Source organism: Lactuca sativa, chromosome 7, assembly GCF_002870075.4.
Source record: "Lactuca sativa cultivar Salinas chromosome 7, Lsat_Salinas_v11, whole genome shotgun sequence".
NCBI classification, from domain to species: domain Eukaryota; kingdom Viridiplantae; phylum Streptophyta; class Magnoliopsida; order Asterales; family Asteraceae; genus Lactuca; species Lactuca sativa.
In genome coordinates, this window is record NC_056629.2 from 28,215,683 (window position 1) to 28,234,282 (window position 18,600).

The 18,600-nt window shown below is 38.3% G+C and overlaps 1 protein-coding gene across 1 annotated transcript; it reads right to left on the reverse strand.

Moving 5' to 3' along the window:
• Positions 1-10,694: 10,694 nt before the first annotated feature.
• LOC111892691 (DNA-directed RNA polymerase II subunit RPB2) lies at positions 10,695-17,955 on the reverse strand. Its single transcript, XM_023888742.3, has 24 exons — positions 17,575-17,955; positions 16,814-17,035; positions 16,444-16,734; positions 15,941-16,138; positions 15,761-15,825; positions 15,602-15,688; positions 15,383-15,503; positions 15,238-15,282; positions 14,942-15,152; positions 14,743-14,819; positions 14,550-14,657; positions 14,343-14,459; positions 14,097-14,252; positions 13,907-14,011; positions 13,708-13,833; positions 13,547-13,624; positions 13,360-13,455; positions 13,161-13,276; positions 13,010-13,079; positions 12,875-12,928; positions 12,653-12,796; positions 12,268-12,567; positions 11,210-11,632; positions 10,695-11,124 (listed from the first exon to the last, which is right to left on the reverse strand). The coding sequence occupies exons 1-24, from the start codon at positions 17,806-17,808 to the stop codon at positions 10,999-11,001; spliced, it is 3,570 nt and encodes a 1,189-aa protein (XP_023744510.1). The 5' UTR covers positions 17,809-17,955; the 3' UTR covers positions 10,695-10,998.
• Positions 17,956-18,600: the final 645 nt, after the last annotated feature.

Below are 18,600 nucleotides of genomic sequence, written 5' to 3' on the forward strand. Positions count from 1 at the left end.
GCAAGTTACAAATCTAAGAGTATCGGGTATGGTCCAATTTTATAACACCCAAAATTACTACATCACATGGCAACACTACAATAACTAAAAGTGTCGATGGTGAGCATTATGTCATAACATGTAAAGAGGTAAAAGAGAGAGGAAAAAAATTGATTGGTTGAATTCTTTATTGTAGTTGTCGTTATCATGAGATTTGTCTTAACAAGACGACAATCATGAGAGTTGTCTTAACAAGATTTGGGGTGGTATTTTTGATGTTATCACGGCGTTATGGGCATGCTAGATTAGCATTAACGGCGTTGCGGTGACTCATATCGCTTGTTCTAACTGACCACAAGCTATTGACTGTTCGTTTACTATTTCTCTCTACACTTAAAATTCAAATAATCAAAATTAGATGTGGTTTTTCATTAATTGTTGTTCGGATGCATTTCTATTAAGTGCATTTAAGATATTATAGTAAATGTGTTAGTTTTGTGATTCATGTTGGTTGGTGAAGTGAATGAACCATTTATTATTTTAATTTTTTTGTCTTTATTATTTAATATAGTTTAAGGTGGACACTATAATGAGGAGAAAAAAGTACATTAAAATAAGTAATGTCTTTGTTGCGACTTTCTTTATTAATTCCTTAGTATATATTAAGTAGGGTAAATGTCATTGTAGCCCAACCATGTTACATGTTATGGTTTAAAAGGTTCCTATCTTTTTTTTTGCATTTTAGGGGAACCACTTGTTAATTTACCGGTTGAATTGGTCCATTAACATGTTTTTAAATGTTACCCATACAAGTCACAATACACGTAAGCAAGTGAGTCAACTCTGAGTCAAATCGGTGGACATGTCACTAAGTTGGGTCGACGTGGAATACTTTAGCCCTAAGGGTTACTACTTATTGTGGACCCTCCCTTGTGACATAAAAAGAGGGACCAATCGGTTGAAACCCTAAATCTTCATTCCCTGTTTCCACTAAACAATACCGAAAATCCAACAAACATCCCTTTCAAGTGAATCACGATGACTACCCCCACCGCCAAAGTCACCCAAATCGGTATCGATAAATTCAAGGTACCATCTCAACTTTGAAGATTTGCATACTATTTTTTGTGAGTGAAGCTCATATTGCGGAACTAAAACTTGAAGTGGAGCGTCTAGAAGAGGAAATGGTTCGAGATTTGGTCATAAGTGGATGGACCTACTGGCATTGCATTGTCGGTTAGCGCAAATGGAGAAGAAGTTGAACTTCGTCACTGTGTTGGTGTTCGGGCTAGTGTTTGTCATATTTAGGTTTCTAGTGACGAAGGTTATTAATGTTTTGAAGAAGTCATATGTCCATCGCTGTGGTGTTTGTGTTAATCAGGTAGTATTTTGTTTGTTTTAGGGTTTATGTGTTTGTATTAGGGTTTGTGTATTTCAAATGTGTTGTTCACTTTAGTTGGCATGTTGATGTTTATTTTGTGAAAGTGGATAAAGACTTGTATACATACGGGCAATTTTGTATAACCAATGTGTGTAATTGTAACACCCGTAAAATTCAAGCAAATTTAAAACTTTTTAAACGATTCAAAACCCATTAGTTATTACAAAATATTTTCAAAACAGTTTAAACATCAGAGTATTCCCCATAACCATATCATAAAACATGAGGAGTGGTACGATCATGCCTTCGCCTTGCCACGATCTCCTGAAGTACCTGAAACAAAACAGTGAATCGTAAGCCCGAAAGCTTAGTAAGTTACCCCCAAAATACCGATACGTATACAATCCACATAACTATGTCAACAATAACATATCATAACAAACTGAACAGAACAGCACATAACGGGTCCACAACCCTACAGATTGTAATTCCCATGAGCCCACAATACGAGTCTCCCTTAGCCCGTAACTGGAATGCTCCCGAGCCCACAGTACGAGTCTGGAATGCCTACCTGGCACACACAAGTATCACACAGACAACAAGTATAAACTATCATATAAACCATTCCATGGGCACCCGCCCGCTATCATTGGACCTCATCATGAATATCATTCTAGCATACTGTGCCTAGGGCTAACCCCCGGGTCTTCTACTCATAACTACATGGGTCGGCATTGTGGCCTTAGACCCATTCACACAAAGGGAAACTCACCTGCACTTGCTGAACTTGCTGATAACCCCTCTAGCTGCTGCCCGACAACTCTTTAAACTCCTGCTCCACTAGCTCCCCGAGCTACCAATATCAATGCAACACTTAGTCTAACTGTCCCCCGAAGTCAACTAAGTCAACTCTGGTTAAAGTCAACCTTCCAGGTCAACCGTACTCGCTGAGTCTGCCTACTGACTCGTTGAGTTCATATGCTCAGAGTCCTTCCATTCGCGACTCGACTAGCCGAGTCAGTCCATGACTCGTCGAGTCCACCGATTTCTGAGTCCTGACCTGTCCAACTCACCGAGTTCCCACTCAACTCACTGATCCGAGTCTTAACTCGAAGGGTTTGGGATTTCGCGACTTGACTCATCGAGTCCAAGGCAATCTTCAACAGACTCATCGAGTTGTTCTTCCAACTCGCCGAGTTCCTGCCCAACTTCATCTAACTCGCCGAGTCCACCCATGTAACTCGCCGAGTCGCTCCAGTTCTTAATCCATTCAGTGGCTTTTTGAGCCATGCAGGGGCTCCAAATCATAGATCCATACTTCCAAAGCTCAATCCTTACGTAAAGTTGCAAACTTTACGTATAACTAAAGAGATCTAGGCTCAAAACACTCTTAGGCTAGGTTTTAGGACAAAGAGCTTCACTAACTACTCAATATCCGATGCTTTACGACATATTGGACCATCCCAACACTAGATCTGAAGTAGCAACCACATATCCAAGCCCCAAACCCGAACTGGGTCTCAAACAACCATGAAACCCCCAAATCTCATAACAAAATAGATTTAGATGCAAAGGAGGGAAGATAGCAGCTTATTACTGGTGGTTGTCGAGGCCAACAAAAATAATAGCCCTAAATATTACACACTAAATAGTGTATAGTGGTAAAGGGGTCGAATCCACGGAGATTGGTTCAATTTATAACTCTATGAAAAATCTCTTTGTAAAAATACTTGTAAAATAACAATAAAAATAAAATGGGGGGTTTTGGTGTTTTGAAATACTTAAAACAAACTAGAATTAACTATGATTTAAATAGACAATTTCAACAAAAATAAGGGTTTGGTGTAAAATCAATAAGGGAGAGATGGTTAACTTAAAGTTTCCTCACTTTGACTTTTGATGAACATATCATTAGAATCCAATGGTGCAATACTTTGATTTAAATCCTTAATTTGGCTGTAGTAATCCAAGGAGCTTGAGATTACCTAGACTTTTCTTAATTGTTGAAATGGCTAGAGAAGCTCATAACAATTTCATTAGTCAAAGTCCACATGCGGACTAAAAGACTTCTCTAAAATCCTAAGAAAATCGCAAAAAGATATGGTGATGTAAAGAGACCAGATATGGATTCTACTCGGGGACAAGCACTAATGTTTCATCCTAACGGTTCAAACATGATCAAGTGTGATCCTCTCGGTGGTAGTGACCAGAAGGCTAAGACATCCATTGCTATAGTATATCCTACAGTCATTAGTATTGTATGCATAATTCTTCATGAAAACTACCTGGCCATGATCACTTACCCCTTTAAGCTACCAGCATCTGATCCCAAGTATGAAATCCCAAACTATAGCTAGTGGTCTCGGTTCGATGGGTGAGATAGCAACAAGATCCTGGACCAATAATGATACAATAACTATGAACCTGTTCCATGGCATCCAAGGAGGTGAGAATAAACAGACAACAAAAATGCATGAATGCTAATGCCCTAAGCTAAATGTTATGCAAAAATATAAAAGTAGAAAAGAAGAAAATAAAATCTTTTTGGATTTAATAAAAATGAATGAAAATTAGCTTAAAACTAAAATGTTATGCAACCTAATTAAAAATGCATGAAAAAATAAAAGGAAAATGAAATGCCCCACCCCAAGCTTAAGAACAAGCATTGTCCTCAATGCTTAAAGTAAGGGAAAAATGACCTAAATCGGAGGATTGGATGACGGGAGATGTCTGTGGCAGTGGTTTTGTGAAATTACGACCGGTAGAACTCCGACAATCTTGAATTTTCCGATGAGGTGGGTGATGGAAGGTTATATGAGAGGAATGGAGTGGGAGGTCAAGATGATTAAATGAAGAAGAAGGGAAGCTGAACATTTTAATCTATGGGTCAACAAGGGTCAATTTCGGTCAATGTTGGTCAAGAAAAGTCAAAAGGTCAACTCATTAAAACCTTTGGTCAACACCTGGTCAAATAATAGCCAAAAATAGCCCAAATTGCCCAGCATAGTGCGTGGGTCGCGCAGTGTAGCACGCGGGTCGCGTAGACCTTGCAGTTAAGTCTTGGGCCAATGTCGCTTCATCACACCTGGCCGCGCAACCCACCCGCACAACTGCATGCAGGTCGCGCAACCCGCTGATCCTGATCTTCATTTTTGCTTCATTTTTCTTCGTTTTTCACCCGTTCTTGCTTTGGAAGGCCCCAAGAAACTCTTGATTTATTCAAAAACAACTCTTTTGAATCCCAAAAGCATCTTCAAAAGTCATTTATCCAAATTAAAAACACAAAAACACAACGCTTTCCAAAAATTCCCTTCTTTAACGTCTTTGGCGAGACGCCTCCAAACTTCACTTTAACACTTTGGGGCATCCAAATGGATGACATCTTGGACATTTGAATCAAACCCTTCATTGAATGGATTCAATCGATGTCCATTAACCTTGCAAATTTTCCCCGTGTCTACATTTCTTAATTTCCACACCTCCATTGAGACTCTTTTCTTGTATTTGACTTTCTTTTTACAGGAGAACCATACTGGACTTAGACCTTTGATAATAGCAATCATCCAACCATATTCTCTTTTGTACTTATTCAGTAAGGTGACCAACTCTTCCATCTTTGACATGGTTTTTGAGTAGGTGAACGGGCGTCTTCTTTCTTAGGATACGTATCCTTTGAAGAGTCCGAAAAATTTATCGCTTCCCGCTCTTGTGGTTGGTCTACCAATGGAGTTAGTTTCTCAATGGTAGTGGGTGGCTCAACCTCTCTTTCATTAACCCCCAACACTTCCTTTATAGTTTCATTGACAACTTTCTCAATTTCTTCTTCTTCTTTGACAACCTCTTCCACTTCTACTTCTTCTTCTTCCTCTTCTTCATATAACACTCTTGGGCCATTAAAACTTTTCTCATCTTTCAAAGGAATAGAACATGTTCTATGACATGGGATCTCTTCAGATGGTAATTTGTGTTGAGCTTCCACTATACTCAATGATTGAGCAATTTGTGTTATTTGTTGCTCTACGCTTTTGAGGCTAGCTTGAGTTGTTTCCTGGAAAATTTGGGTAGAAGTGGCAATGCTTTTCACAATGTCCTCTAAGGACATGCTTGGCGTTTCAGTTTGTTGAGGAGGGTAAGGATAGGGTTCTTGGAACAGTGGAGTTGGTTGGTATTGGTTATTTCCCCATGTTTGGTATGGGTTTTGGTAATGGTTATTTTCCCAAACTTGGTTGTTGTCTCACCATTGATCATGTTGAGGCTGATCATAACTCCATTGGTTTGACCGGTAGTAGCTTCCCTTATCTTGCACTTCTTCCCATTCTCCTTGTAAATATGGACACGTGTCGGGATGATGTCCATTTTGGGCACAAAAATCGCAAAGAAGAGGTGTGGGTTGCACACTTTGGTCACTTTCAATCATCATAACTAACTGAGCTAGCTTAGAAAGTTGGTCTTCGGTGCAAGGATTGTTCATTTCCAAATCATACTTTTTTTTTTTAATTTCGAGGTTTTAAATTAGAGTACCTGCACAATGAGATGTAGGCATAGAGAAACAAACTGATTAAATCAAAACCAATCCCCGGCAACGGCGCCAAAATTTTTGGTGGTTGTCGAGGGCAACAAAAATAATAACCCTAAATATTACACACTAATTAGTGTATAGTGGTAAAGGGGTCGAATCCACGGAGATTGGTTCAATTTATAACTCTATGAAAAATCTCTTTGTAAAAATACTTGTAAAATAACAATAAAAATAAAATGGGGGGGTTTTGGTGTTTTGAAATACTTGAAACAAACTAGAATTAACTATGATTTAAATAGACAATTTCAACAAAAATAAGGGTTTGGTGTAAAATCAATAAGGGAGAGATGGTTGACTTAAAGTTTCCTCACTTTGACTTTTGATGAACATATCATTAGAATCCAATGGTGCAATACTTTGATTTAAATCCTTAATTTGGCTATAGTAATACAAGGAGCTTGAGATTACCTAGACTTTTCTTAATTATTGAAATGGCTAGAGAAGCTCATAACAATTTCATTAGTCAAAGTCACTAATTCCAAATAGCATGTAATTAGTGAAAGTCAACTAGCATTAAAAACCAAAAAGTCACCAAATCCAAGAGGGGTCAAATGCTTTCACCTCCATGTTGGAGGAAATGTTTTTAAGATTGTGTGAAACAAAAACAACACAAAAATCATTTGTTGCTTGCTAATTTGAGGATCCTTTACTTAATCAAGAAATTAGCCAACTAATCACCACAAACACATTTGAACTCATGAATAAAAACATACTAGTAGTGATAATATGATAAAACACAAAACATTTCCATAAAGATTTAAGAACAAGTTCATGTATTCTTCAACATTCAACAAAAGTTCAAAGGATTCAACAAAAAGTCAACCAAGATTAGTTTAGCCAAGCATGACTAAACTCAAAGAAACAAAGTTAGAGAAGATTATACCAAACATTAAGCAAGAATCAAGAGGTAAAAAGATGATGTTCTTGAGGTGTTCTTGTCCTTCAAAAATCTTCAAAACTCCAGAGAGAATGCTCAAAAATCGGATGTCTAAGAGTTTAGAAAAGTGGCACACCAAACTTCCCCATATAGCTCAAAACATGAATTCCCGGAAATGCCCCTGCTGAGCCTTGCGCGACCCGCGTGCTGTTGCGCGGGTATTTTGCGCGGGTGGTCCCTGGATGTACTTTGAGGTTTGGGCCTCCATAACTTAGCCCACTTGGCCCAGTTCGAGTCTAATAAACTCCTAGCCCATTTTTCTTCAAGTTTTCTTCAATTTAAACCCAATTTGGCTTCTCCAAATGATCCATAGCTTCCATAATCGTCCAATCATCAATCTCCGCATGCTCGAATATTCTCCCGCATCTTGCAATTTTAAAGTTCATTTTCTCCAAGCCTTCAAATAGTCATCAAGCTCGCTCCATGCATCGAATCCATTATCATCAAGCCTATAATTCTCGACGTCCTCTAAGTCCAATAGCTTTCCATATGTCCCGAACATTCCCGCTCCGCTAGACCCGAAAACCTGAAATTATGCTCACAAGATTCGAAAGTACCCGAAATAGTCATAAAATAACAAAAAGGAAAATATGCATGGAAATTATCTAAATTATGAATGAAATATGCTAAAATAAACTATAAAAAGAAGTAAACAAAACAAACTATCAATTACCTCCAAGATGAGCACAAACGGAAGTAGATCTCGGATCTACACCTCTCCTTTGAAGCAACCCTCTTGATCTTCAAGTTCCTTTCCAAGGTTATTTCTCTCAAATGATGGAAGCTCACACGGAATCTAGGGTTTACGGGCTCTCTAGGATGATATGGAGGCTGAGAAAGGGACATAACACCCTTTATATAGGATACAACTCGCGGGATTAGGGTTTTCCTTGTTCAGACCAGACTCGCCGAGTCCCCTTAGCCGACTCGCCGAGTCGGTCACTTACTCCCTGACCCGGATCCCGCTCGGACTCGCTGAGTTCCTCCTTGGACTCGACGAGTCAGCCCTTTACTTAGGGTTTTCTTTCCTTTCTTGGCCTTCCTGATTTTGGGTGTTACAACTCTCCCCCACTTAAACTAAACTTCGTACTCAAAGTTTTCTATGGCCAACCGCCTGCGATCTGCTTTCAATACTCTACTTATTAAACCAACACCAGCTGCCTACCTTCGCTGGCCTTTCGCCCAGTCCTCCTGACGGCCGTTAATCCTTGCGGATAATAATCTCGGGTCAACCCTGACCCTGAACATTCTGGAAACACAATTTACTCAACCGAAAATCCTTCTGGTACTCTCTGAGTACTACAACTGAACCCATAGGGATTCACCCCCTCTTTCCTTGTGCGTTTTCTTGCCTTCCCAAGGCGATGCTCCATAACCATATATTTCCTTTGTCACTGTGAAGGTCCTATCCTCCACCAAATCCATTACTCCCGTTACCTCCAGTACGGGCCATTATTGTCAGTATCCACTAGGCATTTCTCTCTACTATAATTGGGTGTCGAGTACCCCACGATCAACTAATTGAATTCCACCATAGACCGCTTACCAACATTGCTATTGACTGAAAATTTCCGTTATTCCTTATCTGCCTTCCGGATGAACCGAGACCACCCTGGTCCCTACCAATCTAACAATATCTGGATTACCGGTTCCCACCGTTCGCCAGCCCCAACACACTCCTAGTCACTCCCAACGACTTTCGAAGAAACTTCGACTACCTATAACTACTCAATCTATTATGCCATTCTGGCACTACAACTCTGGGGTCCTCGATCCCCTATCTGACACTACGGTCCCTACCAGGTCCCACCTTTGCTACTAAAACTCACGGGCCTCGCCCACGGGTCTCACCCGCCTCTATCCTTCTAGTCTCACTTGTCTAACCACTCTCGCACGGGCCTCGCCCACGGGTCTCACCCAACCATACTACTGAGCAACCCTGCTCTCAGGTCTCACATATATTGCTACTCTCATACGGGCCTCGCCCACAGGTCTCACCCAACTACATCCTGGAGCGGCCTCTCCCAAGGTCTCACCTCTCTAGGGCTATACAAGTAAACTCCCTACTGTTCTCATCCACTACCCATTCCTGATCCCTATCTGATCACTAGGAGATAAGGGCCTCGCCCCAACTCCGCTAACGAAGCTACTATGGAATGCTACGGCTTACCCGTAGTCTTACATCACCTTCCATCTCTGACTGCTAGTGAATGCTACGGCTGCCCCGTAGTCTTACAACACCTTCCACCACTGATCGCTGCTGGAGAAAGTTGCGGCTCTCCCGACGCTCTACCATGCTGCTTCTGCCTCTGCCTACTAACACGAAAGCATCTCATGTTATCCGTCCTCAAGATCTTCATTCCGACTCACTCGAGTCCTACAGGCGATCCTCCAACCTGAATTCCCAACCACGTACTAACCATCACCATTACATGCACTAACTGATGGGGAGTTTCCCAAACTCCCAACCCTGAACTCCTCAATCCATCAAACGATGTACTACTTCTTTTCCTTCTCAGAGATCGCGTACTCATTCTGGATCTGCGTGCTCTTACCCTTGTACACTCGTAGGATTCTTCCCACTTCGATCCTGTTTACACCTCGCTCCTCAATGCTTGAAAAGAAATCCCAATCCTTGCTACCATTCTATAATCAATCTGCTGAGGAACCCCAAGCTTACCATAGCTAGGGATCTAACCAGTCCATTCCTAAAACTTATACGGCTCCGAACCAGCGAGACATACCAAGTCCCTCCCAGGCATGCTCTGTTAGCCATCATCGTTAGAGCTCTGTCGCCGTTAGCTAGGGATCTAACCAATCCATTCCTAAAACCAGTCCATCATCGTTAGAGCTCTGTTAGCCATCATCGTTAGAGCTCTACCATTCCATAATCAATCTGCTGAGGAACCCCAAGCTTACCATAGCTAGGGATCTAACCAGTCCATTCCTAAAACTTATACGGCTCCGAACTAGCGAGACATACCAAGCCTCTCTCCTTCGACAAGCAATTGTTAGCCATCATCGTTAGAGCACTGTCACCGCCGCTTCCACTATCTTCATTTATGTTATATTTTATGTTTTTGTTATTGTTTTTCTAGTTTAATCATCATCCCCTCCCGATCAAACTGCAGGGGGATGTTAGTGATTAGGGTTTAGGCCCAAACCCTTTAAGATTCAGATTAGGTTTCTTATGTATCCCTATTTATATGAGGTTTAACCTCAGTATTTATCAATCAAACAATCTATTATCTTACAATACCCACTACCCTAATAATGTAAAAGGTGCAAAATGAAAGAAGAAGAAAAAAAGATGGGAGCTCGCGAAGATCTTGCTGGAAATTGTTGATCAGCTAAGGTAATGGGACACCTTAGACGGTGTTCCCTTAGGTCCGTAACATCCCGACTATCCTTTCCTCAAGGTCTGCATAATCTATTTACCTTAGATACAGGAAGCATGCCAAACTATTAAGTGAGCTTGTTGCAGTCGGAACAAAAGTCAAAACATGTTACTATTTTATGTAGAAAGGGTAACACCAAAAACCAAAATGAAAAATAATAATGGAAATCACACACAAAAACTTGGAAAGTATTAAAAATCTATATTGGCTAAAGTAATAACTTATCTCAAAGATTAGCATTGCCCTTAAAATTAAGAGATAAAAACCGAAAGGATGGGACAAAGGTCACATCGTATCCTTCAAACAAATTCAAGATTCATATTGATTTAAAAAACATTCTTGTCCTCCTATCGCCAACAATTACGGGGACGAGAATCAAAATATACTTTTATTTTGCATAAAATAATAGCAAAATTCAAATCCATTAAGTTCTCCAAGCCTTTTTATAAGAAACAAGAAATAATCGAGTTTTAAAATTCTCATCACATACTAATATAGTTGCTGGTTTGGTTAAATGCTATATATGAATGAGAATAGTAATTCACTGTTCTCATCCATAGGTATCGGAGACTTTTTGGTTCATCATATGCTACTGCTCTAGGTTTACGTCAATACCTAACAATATTATTTAGGGTATTCCACCATACACTACTAAGTACTAAATTCATATACATTCAAGTTCCAAAAATCCAGTCAACTTGTCCCAATCATCTCAACTCAATTCTCAAGCCCCTTTCTTCTTGGTAATGCTATCTTTGACTTGCTTCACATCTTTGGTAAGCATCCTAGGCGCAATTGCCATAGCCATCAGCTCCTGGAACAACAACTTACACGCATACGGAATATGCACCTACATACATATCATAAAATATTTGACCATTAAATAATAAATACTAAAAATTAACGAGATGGGATTGGGATTGATAGTTACGTACCTGAACAATATCAGTTCTATTCTTGCAGCTTCTGCACTCAAACGAATTCTTTTTAAGATTAGCAATTGCAATCAAGCCACAGCGCTCACAGACATGAACCCGATACGTGTCACTCTGGTCAAAGAGCCGTTCTTTAAGGAAATGGGCCGCACCATGCGCAATCATGCAGTCGCGCTCCATTTCACCAAACCGGAGCCCACCGTCACGTGACCGGCCCTCCGCGGGCTGGCGGGTCAGGATCTGGACGGGACCGCGTCCACGTGAATGGATCTTGTCGTCCACCATATGTTTCAGTCTTTGGTAGTAAGTGGGCCCCATGAATATCATCGCAGTTAGCCGTCGGCCCGTGTGACTGTTGTACATAGTCTCGAACCCACGCATTTGGTAACCGCACCTGTGAAGAGCCCTGCTGATGTTATCCACCTGTCCCCATCAAAACAAATAGGACTTGAGTTTACAAGTTTTGCAAGAAATAGCAACATACTATCACTCGTTTGTGTATTATAACATCCTACTTTCAATTTCTTCTTATTAAGGAGTTGTACTTTGAAAAATATACCCACTTATAGCTTTCTACTTTCATATTTTTCTTATACTTTGGAAACTATAGTAGTGAAAATCGTTTTATTTTGGGATGACATTGCTAATATTAGGGAAAAAAAAATTCAAAATACAACCCACAAAAAAAAATGTCAAATCAACTGAACAAAAAGGACTTGAGTTGAGAAAATTTAACGAGATGGAACAAATAATGGACCAAAATGTGAGAAATAGCAATGTACTTTCATTTGTGCGTAATATAACATCCTACTTCCATTTCTTTCTATCACAAGATTGTACTTTCAGTTTTATCCTCATTAAGGCATTGTACTTTGTCAATATACCCAATTATAGCATTGCAATTTCATCTTCTTTCTTATCATGACACTATACTTTGAAAAATCTGTGCAATCATTGCTCTGTATTTAGATGCCAACGCTTTAACTGAGTAAAATTTTCAAAAACAAGAAAAATGAATTGAAGTAGGTTGCTATTTATTGAAAGTTGAAAGTACTTACAGTGACATCAGTGAAGGGAGTGGCGTCTCCTTCTTTGCCCATATGAGCAGCAACTTTGCCCATAATACACTCAATGAGTTGACCAATTGTCATACGAGAAGGAATAGCATGAGGATTGACAATGATATCAGGAGTGATTCCCTCCACAGTCCATGGCATGTCTTCTTGCGTGTAAGTCATTCCAACCGTTCCCTTTTGACCATGTCTACTGCTAAACTTATCTCCAATCTGTGGGATCCTCACTGACCTCACCCTCACTTTCACAAACTTCAACCCATCAGCATTTGTTGTCAGCAGCACCTGCAGCACTCTCCACTTTCCATATTTATAATCTAAGCCAACAATTCAAAAACACGGGCAGCCGGGCAGGGAAACTGGGCAGTACCTGATCAACCATTCCATTTTCATTGTGACGTAAGCTTGTACTGAGATCACGGCGAGTGTATCTGGAGGATTGCCCTTGAGCATCATCTTGAGCAATTGGTGTTGTCTTCCCGATAATCACATCGTCACCACCAACTCGTGTCCCCTGTATTATAATGATCATATGATTTTAGTACAAATAAAAAAAACCCTAAATCCTGAACCCTAAGAAGACCGTACTCACCGGAGGAGCAAGACCATCATTGTCCAATTTATCGTAAGAACCATGCCGCATACCCTGTACTTGAAAAAAAGAGGTTAAAATACCGGTTTGGTTTTAGAAAAAGAAAGGAAAACACCGTTAAAGGTGTTTTTTTACCATGGTGTTAGATCTATCTGGACAACAAAAATCTTCCTTCACAAGTGTACCCATTTTCTTCTCTTCATCCCTGTAAAAAACCATGTACATCAAGTTTTCTAGTCTATGGACTGGAGGGAGGGTATTTATGTCTTTTGAGCAAGTAAAGAACCTGTAAGAACGGAAGAAGAGTGATCTGAAGAAGCCACGGTCTATTGAGGACTGGTTCATGATAACAGAATCTTCTTGGTTGTATCCAGAATAACAGGCAATTGCCACAATTGCATTCTAACACAAGAGAAAAAGGGATGGTATTTTGATATGAAAATAAAGCATTTTTTATATGAATTAAAAAATGCATAATCGCATACGATGCCAGCTGGAAGCTCTCGGAAGTGCAAGTGCTCCATTGCTCGAGTAGTTACAAGTGGTTTTTGAGGATAGTAAAGAACATAGGCCAATGTATCCTAAAAACAAACAATGAAAACAGAATCAATTAAAGTACATTGCTATTTCTTGCATTTAAGAGTGATGAAAAAGAATAAATGTGTTGCATACCATACGAAACTGGAAGTTGGTGACGTAAATTCCCATAGCTTGCTTACCCATGGCTGATTGATATGTATTACGTGGAGACTGTTTGTTGACACATAAAACAACATATAAAATATTAATAATTATGTAACAACAATAATATCACTGTGGATTTATATAATTACCTGATTGTGGTCGGGAAAGGGTATAATTGAGGCACAAACACCCAAGATCAAGGATGGATGGATTTCGCAATGTGTGTAAGTGTCTGAATAAGATTCACCTGGATTTTCCCTTGCACTTACAAGATCCTACACCACATCCATTTCCCAAGTTATTTTCTTAAATATTTTTTAAAACTTGATATCACGTATTGTGGCTTACATTAATGGTCATGGAAATCATAGTGGTCTCTTCCTCTTCTGTATCAATATACTCAATGAATCCATTTGATACAAGATCATGCCACCCACCATCTTCTGGAGTTTCCTGTGAATCCATAATTACAAACAAGATGTTATTAAGATAATAAACCATAAAAAAGTTACAAAATTATAAAACTCGATAGACATACCCTTTGTTGTAGATTTCGGATGTCTTTCTTTTTTATTAAAAGTCTTTGTTTTTCAACAACAAAAAGTGGGCGACTGCATCGACCATAATCAGTATATATCCGAACTTCTTTTAAACGAGTATCCCGGACAACTCCAATTTCTGTGTTCATATCATCCTGGACATTTAAAACAATTCATATAAACAATATTTTACCTAACTATGCACCAGAATTTTAGTAATTTTAATCTAATAAAATTTTACTCACTCGTCTTCGCAATCTCTTCAATGTTTTCACCAACATGTGGGGATTGCGATGGATTCCCAACCACACACTATTTACAAAGATTTTTGTAGCTTCTGGGATAACAGCAGGGGAAATTTCCTAATATGGAAATAAAAGATTAGCCGATTAAAAAATAAAAAACATTATAGTAAGATATATATAATATTTCAAAAACTTGGTGATGTTTACCTCAAGATTTTCTGTACCCCATTCTTCCAAAAACTCTAGAATCGGGGATGCAGCTGATCCGACAGTTATGTAAACCATTAATGCAAGATTCTTCACCAGTCCACATGCCTAGAACAATAACCATAAACATAAGGTTACCATTTGAATTCAGATATGATCAGATCATAAGTCATAACAAAAGCAAATTACTAACCTGCCCTTCAGGGGTTTCTGCAGGACACATCATTCCCCATTGTGAGTTATGCAGCTGCCTTGGTTTTGCCAATTTTCCTATTTAAATGTAAAAACAACTACATTTAAGAACAGCTACCTAAATCTAGAGCAAATAACAATAAAAAAACAGTAATTTACAACATTGAGAAACAATAATAGAAAAGATAAAGAGAAGTTACCTTCACGTCCTATAGATGAATTTACTCTTCGTAAATGTGACAATGTAGATGCATATGTCAAGCGATTCAACACCTGTGAAACACCAGCCTTAGTTCCAGCTGCATTTGCTTTCCCCCAATTCCCAGTAGCAATGGAATATTTAAGCCCGTTTGTTATTGTGTTTGCTTTAATTGCAAATTGCAGATTAATATCCTTCCCCTTGTTTACACACTGCAGATTATCAAATATAATGGATTCAGATTCAATGACCAGATAAAAAACAAGAAACAATGAAACTTGAAGAATTTGAGATTACCTTCTGAACATATGCTCTTACATCTCTTGTTAACTGCCGAAAGTGCTGCATTAACACAAGAGGCGACAACTTGTCAAATGCATACACATATGTAACATATCCATAGAATAATCCAAGAAATATAAAATAAAAATTAAAACCTCACCATTCTAAATAGGCTCCCAAGCAATGGACCAGCAAGATCCAACCTTTTGTTTCCATAATGATCCCTATCATCCTCAGCCCTCCGACCAAGAGTACATAACAAAAGGCGGTTGATGATATAACTGATGCAAGCAGACAGATGTTACTTCTACATATAAACTACAACACAGGAAGGGCATTCACGTCTTTTGCACATAACAGAAAAAAATAAGGTTTTTACCCAAAGTAGTATGCTTTTTTTGTTTCACAATACTCTCCAACCCCAACATGAGGAAGCATTTCTTTTTGTAGAATAACACGGGCACGCCTGTGAAACAACATATCTTGTTAACACAACACAGATTACATTAAGACAAAAGGACAATAAAAAAAATCATACTTTATTCTCTTCTTTTGCGTGGAACCAGCAGGGGCACTTCTTTTCCCAATGAAATCTAGTGCAACCTGCAATAAAACAAAGAAAAAGAGCTTATTGAGGTAAGGTTACTTTTCATTTTATATATATTATAAACAATGATTGGGAAACTGAAAAGAAAATGAAAAATGGGAAGAAGCATACTTCTTGACTTTGTATAACGAATGCTTCTTCTAGTGATGGTCTTAACAACTCCATCATTTGAGTATCAGCAAAATCATAACAAATGTGTTCTAATATATCTTTATCAGCAACAAATCCCAGTGCTCGAAACACGATAATGATAGGGATATCAACTCGGGTATATGGAAGGGTAGCGCGAATATATTGACCAGAGGATCCCTGCAATTGTAAAAGATGCCAAGTAAGCAAGAGAAAGGACAATGTACTTCCATTTATTTGTATATTATAGCATCTCACTTTCTATTACAGCACTTTACCTTCATTTTTTTTTCTTATTAAGACATTTTACTTTGAAAAAACTATATAGTTATAGCAGTGAAATTTTCTTTGTATTTGAATGACATTGCTATAACCAGGTTGTTTTTTCAGAGTACAATGATGTAATAGGAAAAGATGAAAGCAGAATGCTATGACAAATAAACAAATGGAAGTACATTGCTATTTCCTTCATCAACATATCATACCCCTTTGGCACTAGTTCGAGAAAGCATCTTGACAAACATGGTACTTGGTGCTCTATTATGAGATTCTGTCATTGAACAAACTTCTGCCACATAAGTATATGTATTCGGTTGTCTCTTCTTAAACACATATACATGATTGGTGCTCATCTTCTCTTGAGCAATCAGAACCTTTTCACTCCCATTGATAATGAAATATCCACCTTGATCATAAGGACACTCACCAAGCTCAGTCAAGTCCTTTTCTGAATTCTGATACAGTGTACAGTAACTTGACCGCAGCATTATAGGAACCTGAAATTTGTGTCATACCAAATTGATTACAAGAACTCAACACTTGCACTTTATTGTACAAAGATTTCATTCTACATACCTTTCCAATGAAGACCTTATCAAAATTTTCAGTTTCTGTGATTTCTTCACCATCATGCCCTTTCATTATAGCCTTCTTTGATACATCAACATACAGTGGTGCAGAATACGTCAGATTCCTCAGTCTTGCTGCCTTTGGAAACAATGTAGCACTTTCACCATCTGACTCTGTCATCATTGGCTTACTCAGATAAATCTGACCAAATCTGATCTTATACATTGTCTGCAAGTGAATAAAGAAGGATATATCAAATACATCACATGAATGTATGCACTTTTCCATTCAGTCAAAGTGCAATTTCCTTGAAAATGCACAATGTTTTGATGCTTCAGTTGTTTTGTTTAGTATACAATGTGAATCGCACTCATTTAGAAGTACATTTTTTCCGCTATTTTCACAATTTCAATTGAATTCAAATAGGATGTTAGAAGTTTTTACTCGGATACCCCATGAGTGTTGCAAAGCATCCTTACATTTCGATAATTCAACTATGAGAACTATTATAACATTATTATCTGATTCTAGAATTCCATCCAGTCGGACAATTTCCAGTTAGATTCAGATAGTTTCGTGAAACAAGGTCACACTGATTTTTCCTCCAAAACCAAAACTAGAGTTGAAACCCTAGAATTGAGAATGTCAAGCTTAGGTTACCACTTTCAATTTTAATCAACAAATTTGAACAGGTTCTGCTCCGAAAATGAAATCGTAATCCTTGGGAGGAACGTTAACTATATACAGAAACAGGATCCAAAACGAACCTCGGCACAATCAGGCTGGTGACCCGGATTGTGCTGGGATTCGCGTCGGATCTCGATATCTGCAAATTCGTCCACAATTTCTTGCATAGTATTCTGAATAAACTCATCAAATGAATCAAGTTGTTGGCGAACAAGTCCTTTTTCTTCGAAATAAGAACTGATAACTGTCCAAGCATCCTCTTGTGTTATATCTTCTTCATCATCGATGTATCCTTGATCTTCCTCCAAATCCATACCTAAATCTTAAGGATAACCTTTTATCCAAATCAAAATCGAGAGGTTCGATTACAGATTTTGAAGGAAAACAATCTGGATTGGGAAAGCGGAGAGGGTTTAGTGTCTCTTTGCTGCTTTTTAGTGTCTCATTAATGTCTCTTTGCTGCTCGCAGCGTCAAAATGGAGACGAATTTGTAAAGGAGTTGTATTTATACTTTATAGAATGGCGGTGTATTCAAGGGTACATAACTTACGGAGCAAGTTACATATCTAACTGACCCCAAGGCCCAACCTATTGACTATTTCGTATATCGTGTCTCTCTTGCAATTAAAATTCAAATAATCAAAGTTACATATGGTTCTTCATTAATTGTTGTTCGATTGATAAATGATCTATTTACAAAATTGATGGCATATTTAAAGAAAAAAGAAAGAAAATTAAAATATTTTTTTTGTAATTCATGTTGGTGAAGGCTTCTTATATTATTTATCTTATGTAATAAATAATGTGAGACAGTAATGTCTAATGTAAATATGAAGTTAATGAACCATTTATTACTTGCATTGTTTTGTTTTTATTGGTATTTAATATAGTCTTGTTACAAACTATAATTAATTAGGACAGGAAACATAGATTACATTAAAATAAGTAAAGCCTTTGTTGTTGCAACTTCCTTTATTAATTTGTTGGGATACATTAAGAAAAATAAACACATTCTTTGGTCTTGTCTACATAAAGTAAAAAATACCATGATCATTTAATACAATAATAACAATAATGTTATTTCAATCTCATAGAGATGGGATAAT

What these genes read in the sequence shown, in the direction of transcription:
- LOC111892691 (XM_023888742.3), bottom strand. Translation starts at nt 17,808, where the DNA reads ATGGATTTGGAGGAAGATCAAGGATACATCGATGATGAAGAAGATATA. An exon ending in GAGAGCTTCCAGCTGGCATC is followed by an intron (nt 13,277 to 13,359) that starts GTATGCGATTAT and finishes CTCTTGTGTTAG; the next exon opens with AATGCAATTGTGGCAATTGC. An exon ending in CAGATAGATCTAACACCATG is followed by an intron (nt 12,929 to 13,009) that starts GTAAAAAAACAC and finishes TTTCAAGTACAG; the next exon opens with GGTATGCGGCATGGTTCTTA.